Below are 7,641 nucleotides of genomic sequence, written 5' to 3' on the forward strand. Positions count from 1 at the left end.
GGTCCCCCCCCAAGCGAGCTGTTAGTGTAGAAATGGCTGCAGCAGTTGGGTGCATGGCTGCAGCAGTTTGGGTAGCATTGGCTGCAGCAGTTGGGTAGCATGGCTGCAGCAGTTGGGTAGCATGGCCCTTGGCAAGCAATAAGTTGGGTGGGTAGCATGGCTGCAGCATGAGCAGTTAGGTACATGGCTGCAGCAGTTAGGTAGCGGCACTGGGTCATAGGTGTGGCTGCAGCAGTTAGGTACAGCACTTGCAAGCAGTTAGGTAGCGGCCCAATGGCCAGCAGTTAGGTAGCAGGCTGCAGCAGTTAGGTAGCGCACTACAGAACAGCAGTTAGGTAGCATGGCAGGCAGCAGTGAGGTAGCATGGCAGCAGCAGTGAGGGTAGCATGGAGCAGCAGTGAGGTAGCATGGCAGCAGCAGTGAGGTAGCATGGCAGCAGCAGTGGGTGCTGCTAGCAGTGAGGTAGCATGGGCTGCAGCAGTGAGGTAGAATGGCTGCAGATGTGAGGGGGGAGGTAGCGGGGCAGCAGCACGTTAGGTAGCGGGGCAGCAGCATTAGGTAGACGGGGCAGCAGCAGTGAGGTCGGCGGGGCAGCAGCAGTGAGGTAGCGGGCAGCAGCAGTGGGTAGCGGGCAGCAGCAGTGATGCAGCAGTTGGGTAGCATGGCTGCAGCAGTTGGGTAGCATGGCTGCAGCAGTTGGGTAGCATGGCTGCAGCAGTTGGGTAGCATGGCTGCAGCATGAGCAGTTAGGTAGCATGGCTGCAGCAGTTAGGTAGCGGCACTGCAGCAGTTAGGTAGCATGGCTGCAGCAGTTAGGTAGCAGCACTGCAGCAGTTAGGTAGCGGCACTGCAGCAGTTAGGTAGCATGGCTGCAGCAGTTAGGTAGCGGCACTGCAGCAGTTAGGTAGCGGCACTGCAGCAGTTAGGTAGCATGGCTGCAGCAGTGAGGTAGCATGGCAGCAGCAGTGAGGTAGCATGGCAGCAGCAGTGAGGTAGCATGGCAGCAGCAGTGAGGTAGCATGGCAGCAGCAGTGAGGGAGCGGCTCAAGCAGTGAGGTACGGGATGCACAGGAGGTACGTGCGCAGCAGTAGGTAGGCGACTAGCAGTACTAGGTAGCTGGCACGCAGCAGTGAGGTAGCCGTGCTGCAAGCAGTGAGGTAGCGTGGCAAGCAGCAGTGAGGTAGCGGGCAGCAGCAGTTAGGTAGCGGGCGCAGCAGTTAGTAACGGGGCCAGTAGCAGGGCAGCAGCAGTTAGGTAGCATGGCAGTAGCAGTTAGGTAGCATGGCAGTAGCAGGGCAGCAGCAGTTAGGTAGCAGGGCAGCAGCAGTTAGGAAAGGGGGTCTTTCACCTTACCATAAATTGTTTGTCTTTTACTTAACCATTAGTGAGGAACCATAAAAGCGGGTCCGGGTCCAGCCTCCCATCAACTCTGTGTTAAACAGGTTTAACAGGAAGCCATCATTGCTTTAAAAGCTATGTGCAGGGCTATTAAAGCACAAAGCCCTGCAAGGAGACAATTGAAGTCTGGTGTAAAACCAAAATTATACTGTAGATCTACAGAGACATCATGAGAGCCACTGCAGCCGATCTACTGGTATTGCATGTCTGTGTGTGGGAGAGGGTGGGGTTATATCCTCCTCTCGTTAACTTTTCCTTGGAACAGGTTGTTTGTGAAATATAAATAGCTCATTAATAATAATTTCATGGGGATTGAAAGCTTGTCGCAGGGCTATCTATATAAGAAGGAAAAGTCTGTTTCCAACCAAACTGCAACCAGACTTATACTGTCGCTCTACAGAGACATCATGACAGCCACTGCAGCCGTCCTACTGGTCCTCTGTCTCTTGGCCATCAGTCATGGTAAGTTACCATCATCTGAAAACGTATTTTATAGGCAGCTCTACATTAAACTTGGAATTGATCATCAAGTTGGCGCCATAATTTCATCCTCCTTTTTGTTGCTGAACTCTACTGATGTGTCTTTGATCTGGTGTCTCCATAGCCTGGGACTGTCAGGAAGTAGTGAAAATCAAGAATCTGATGCAGATCGATGCAGGACTGGGGCAAGTGGTTGCTACGGACACAAGTCAAATCCCCTACTACCTGGTAGGTGATGAATGGATCCGCCTGCCTGGTTCCCTGAAGCATATCACTGTAGGACCAGCAGGGATCTGGAGTATCAACAGCGAAACCAAAATCTCCAAGTATGTGGCCGGTAACTGGGTGCATTTTAGAAGTAAGTGGAGAGCATTACCCAATTATGAATCCAGAGTACACCTGCTTCTTATCTTTCCTGATTACCATCAGATTAAATTATTAATGTTCAACATTATGCCATTGTAAATAGTTTGGCAATACTCACAGATGCATACTTCATGTTTGCTGTCTCTGTCTTTGTGGTCTACAGCCGGTACAAAGCAGGTGGATGCTGGGGGGGACCAGTTTATTCTGGGAGCCACCAAGGATGATATTCCATTCTGTCTGAAAAGAAGTTTCACACTTGACTACATGGGTCGAAGCTTAAGCTATTCAGGGTCAAGGTTGCCAGGAAGCGGGAAGTACTACAGTTGTGGACCGTTTGGGTGCTGGGCAGTCAACAAGAATGATGATATCTACATAATGAGTGTAAGATCTGGGAAAGAGTGTGAGACCTGGAGTAAAGTAGTAGTGGGTGGAGAGTCTCAGTTATTTTAACTGTTTCATATTATATCTGTTGAAATTGTCTTAAACGCTGATTGACTGTATGTTTGTTTCCAGAATGTGAACAGAGACACCTGCCTAAGCAATGGGTGGAGGCACATTGACGGCAAGCTTTCCATGATTGAGGTGGCAACTGATGGAAGTGTCTTTGGGGTCAACTCTGCAGGCCAAGTTTATTCCAGGTAAGGTTGCTACTGAACTATGTGTATGGTTCCACCCTTTTCCCCTCAACATTATTAACTCATTTGAAAATGACTTGTAATAATAACTTCTAATAATAATTATATATTTCTTAATCACTCTGATCCTTTCTGTACATGCTTTGTGAAGCTCTTTAATTAAACATTTAAATAGATACATACGGTGCCAAGAAAAAGTATGTGAACCCTTTGGAATTATCTGGATTTCTGCATAAATTGGTCATAAAAGTCACAACAACAGACAAACACAGTCTTCTTAAACTAATAACACACAAATTATTGTATTTTTCTTGTCTATATTGAATAAATAATGTAAACATTCACAGTGTAGGATGGAAAATGTGTGTGAACCCCTAGGCTAATGACTTCTCCAAAAGCTAATTGGAGTCAGGAGTCAGCTAACCTGGAGTACAATCATTGAGACAAGATTGGAGATGTTGGTTAGAGCTGCCCTGCCCTGTAAAAAACACTCACAAAATTTGAGTTTGCTATTCACAAGAAGCGTTGTCTGATGTGATCCATGCCTTGAACAAAAGAGATCTCAGAAGACCTAAGGTTAAGAATTGTTGACTTGCATTAAGCTGGAAAGGGTTACAAAAGTATCTCTAAAAGCCATGATGTTCATCAGTCCACGGTAAGACAAATTGTCTATGAATCACTGTTGCTACTCTCCCTAAGAGTGTCCATCCTGCAAATATGACTACAAGAGCACAGCGCAGAACGCTCAAAGACTTTATGGAAATCTCTGGAACATGTGAACATCTCTGTTGACGAGTATACGATATGTGAAACAAGAATGATGTTCATGGGAGGACACCACGGAAGAAGCCACTGCTGCCCAAAAAAAACATTGCTGCACGTCTGAAGTTCGCAAAAAAGCATCTGGATGTTCCACAGCGCTACTGGCAAAATATTCTGTGGACAAATGAAACTACAGTTGAGTTGTTTGGAAGGAACACAGCACACCAACATCAAAACCTCATCCCAATTGTAAAGTATGGTGAAGGGAGTATCATGGTTTGGAGCTGCTTTGCTGCCTCAGGGCCTGGACAGCTTGCTATCATCAACAGAAAAATTAATTCCCAAGTTTATCAAGACATTTTGCAGAAGAATGTAAGGCTATCTGTCTGCCAATTGAAGCGTAACAGAAGTTGGGTGATGCAACAGGACAACGACCCAAAACACAGAGGTAAATCAACAACAGAATGGCTTCAACAGAAGAAAACGTGCCTTCTGGAGTGGCTCAGTCAGAGTCCTGACCTCAACCCGATTGAAATGCTGTGGCATGACCTCAAGAGAATGGTTCACACCAGACATCCCAAGAATATTGCTGAACTGATATAGTTTTGTGTAGAGGAATGGTCCAAAATTCCTCCTGACCGTTTTGCAGGTCTGATCCGCAACTACAGAAAATGTTTGGTTGAGGTTATTGCTGCAAAAGTAGGGTCAACCAGTAATTAAAAAATAGGGTTCACATACTTCTCCCACCCTGCACTGTGAATGTTTACATGGTGTGTTCAATAAAGACATGACAAAATGTGTGTGTTATTAGTTTAAGCAGACTGTGTTTGTCTATTGTTGTGACTTTATGACCATTTTATGCAGAAGTCCACGTAATTCCAAATGGTTCACATACTTATTCCTGCCACTGTAAATAAAATAAGTCAAATGAAATCAGATCTAAACATATAACAGACTTATAAAGAAATGTGTAGACAGTGTAAGGTAAAATATGTACAAGTGGGATGTCCTTTAAAGCTACAGTTTGTGATAAAAATACAAGTACACAGACACCCCACCACTTGTTTTGGTAAACAGCTGAAGAATGTAGCTAGACAAATGTAACCACTCTCAAATTCATACATGGAGCTATGAATGCAAAGAAAGACCCACATATTTTTTGTTGTTTGAAACATGTTTATTGAAGCTATGTGTCACGCCCTGACCTTAGTATTCTTTGTTTTCTTTATTTTGGTTAGGTCAGGGTGTGACAAGGGTGATTTAAGTGTTGTGTCTTGTCTAGGGGTTTTGTATGTTTATGGGGTGTTTACTAGTCTAGGTGTTTGTATGTCTATGGTTGCCTAGATTGGTTCTCAATTAGAGGCAGCTGTTTATCGTTGTCTCTGATTGGGAACCATATTTAGGCAGCCATATTCCTTGGGTATTTCGTTGGTTATTGTCTATGTATTAGTTGCCTGTGTCTGCACTTAATATATATATATCTTCACGTTCGTTTTGTTGTTTTGTATTAGTTTGTTTAAGTGTTCCTCGTTTCGTTTTAATAAATAGAAGAATGTATTCATATCACGCTGCGCCTTGGTCTCCTCCATTCGACGAACGTGACAGTATGCATAGTTTGTTTACAATAACATTGTTTACAAACAATTGGGAAAAAATTTACATTCTGGCTTCTGATGCGGTTGTTAAACTCAAGAGGCAGAAGTTATATTCTTCAAAAATCAATAGCTATATACAATTATTAAAGTCCAAAAATGTACTGTATGTACTTTAAAAAATGTATAAGCTTTAAAACGTGAACCCCACCTCTTTCTTCAACATAGAGACGGCATCACAGCCAGTAAACCAGAGGGAACTGGATGGAGCCATATCACAATGTACATGCCAATGAAGCACGTGACCTACGACCTGGGCCGTCTTTGGGTCATCTCCAAGTCTGGCGTCACCATGGTGTGCACACCTTAGCCTCTCCTCTGCATCTGAAGGCCGTTCGGGATCTGTCTAAAGTTCACTTGCTAACTCATTGATCTCTCTTTCTGGAACAGCCTCCTCCTTGACAATTCTCCACATTAGTTCATAAGAATCCTTCATTCTAAAACCTATCTCTCTAACTATATTTTTCAGTACTTTATCTCTATCAATTATAATCACTGATCTAGAGCTTTGCCATGGCTACTATTTGATCGTAGTGTAAACTTGGGCACGGTTACGATCCACATTGTTTTCTGTGGTTCAGAGGTCATCAAAAGGATTGAATGGAATCCTTGTCATTATCTCATTATATAATAATTTCCTGCAAATAAAGCATTAATTTTGAAACTCATTTCAGTGTGTTTGAAACCATATTGAACATGGAGGATTTAAGGTAGCTCTGCAAATATACAGTTAAAGATCTGTTTTGTGAATCTTCTTACTTAGAAAGTTAAATAAGACTAGAGTGTTACAGTGCTACAGTGTGCAGGAACTGGTGAACCTTTAGTTCCCTGATGCATAGTTTGATTGACAGGTGCCTTATTGATGTAGTGTCAGGTACATATTTGACAACACCTTTTACAGTGTGCTCTATTAAAGATGGGTAACTACCCACTAATCATTACACTACTCTTTGAGGCAAATGTGTAATTTATTATTAACAAATGACTAGTTGCCTAGAATGTAAACATATTGTGGAAACTCTTTGCAGACCATATTGCTCTGTAAATAGCCTGACTATCCCCCCCACCCTCCCAATACTGAACATGTATTAACATGCAGCAGAGGGGGACACCTGCTTAAAACTTCACAAACGCTAAAGGATCAATGTGGGAGATTTCCTGCTGTTCGATGGTCATTTCAATAAACCAGAGTTATAAAGCCTGCTCTTAGAAAAAAAGGTGCTATCTAGAGCCTTAAAAGGGTTCTTCGGCTGTCCCCATAGGAGAACCCGTTGAATAACCCTTTTCCAGGTAGAACCCTTTCCTTATAGGTTTCTACATGGAACCCAAAAGATTTCTACTCTTTCTAAGCATTTAGAACGCACACATCCTATCATTTTCATGGACTGTTTCAGTGACAGCATGGACAGCTACATGGAGTGCTATCTCCATATAGGTCATTTTCTTATTTTGACACCAAAGCCTAATGAGTAGAGCTCACAGACACAAAGACACATAAACGAAGCAGAAAGAGAATAATACATGAGTAGAGTACACCAACAACAAGGAGGATGAAATTATGGAACGAACTTGATGATCAATTCCAAGTTGATCAAGCATGTTTCAGATGATGGTAACTTACCATGACTGATGGTCAGGAGACAGAGGACCAATAGGACGGCTGCAGTGGCTCTCATGATGTCTCTGTAGATCTACAGTATAAGTCTGGTTGTACGCCAGACTTCAATTATCCCCTTGAAGGACTTTGCACTTTATAGACCTGCACACAGCTTTGACTAGTGATGGCTTCCTGTTCCACCTGTTCAATGAAGACTTGGTATCCGGGAGAGAGGAGGGTTGTGTAATGTCACCTGGTGATGAAGCACTTTTTTCTCTTCACGTTTTCTGTGTTTACATGTTCTGAATACGTTTGTGTCACGTCTGCTCCCGCTCTTTCCCTCCCCCTGGCGCTTGAGGGCGCCAGAATGCCTTGCATCACTCACTCCTGCCATCCATCACGTACACCTGCCTTTCCTTGTCACGCGCATCAGCGTTATTGGACTCACCTGGACTCTATTATCACCTGTTCATTTCCTCCCCTATATGTGTCAGTTCCCCAGCTCTGTTCCCTGCTTCTGCATTGATTGTTTTTCTGTTTGCTAAGCTGTTTATGTCTCGTTCCATGTCCGTTATTTATTAAATGTTACTCCCCGTACCTGCTTCGTCTCTCCAGCGTCATCCTTGTGATAGATCGTGACAGTTTGCTGTGTTTACATGTTCTGAATACGTTTTCTGTGTTTACATGTTCTGAATACGTTTGCTGTGTTTACATGTTCTGAATACGTTTGCTGTGTTTACATGTTCTGAA

At 43.7% G+C, this 7,641-nt stretch overlaps 1 protein-coding gene across 5 annotated transcripts in view; it reads left to right on the forward strand.

The window, feature by feature from the left end:
* LOC112073481 (fish-egg lectin) overlaps nt 1-7,641 on the forward strand; it is a 68,030-nt gene that overhangs the window by 7,409 nt on the left and 52,980 nt on the right. Inside the window, exons 1-5 of one of the 5 annotated variants that reach the window (XM_024140767.2) lie at nt 1,753-1,861; nt 2,004-2,237; nt 2,409-2,626; nt 2,759-2,883; nt 5,463-6,240. In XM_024140767.2, the coding sequence (XP_023996535.1) occupies nt 1,807-1,861; nt 2,004-2,237; nt 2,409-2,626; nt 2,759-2,883; nt 5,463-5,604 (774 nt within the window). In that variant the 5' untranslated portion in view covers nt 1,753-1,806 and the 3' untranslated portion in view covers nt 5,605-6,240. Of the gene's footprint in view, nt 1-1,752; nt 1,862-2,003; nt 2,238-2,408; nt 2,627-2,758; nt 2,888-5,462; nt 6,241-7,641 lie in introns of those variants that run through there. The other 4 variants (XM_070440163.1, XM_070440161.1, XM_070440164.1 and 1 more) reach the window with 4 other exon arrangements.

This window comes from Salvelinus sp. IW2-2015, unplaced genomic scaffold (genome assembly GCF_002910315.2).
Source record: "Salvelinus sp. IW2-2015 unplaced genomic scaffold, ASM291031v2 Un_scaffold2274, whole genome shotgun sequence".
NCBI classification, from domain to species: domain Eukaryota; kingdom Metazoa; phylum Chordata; class Actinopteri; order Salmoniformes; family Salmonidae; genus Salvelinus; species Salvelinus sp. IW2-2015.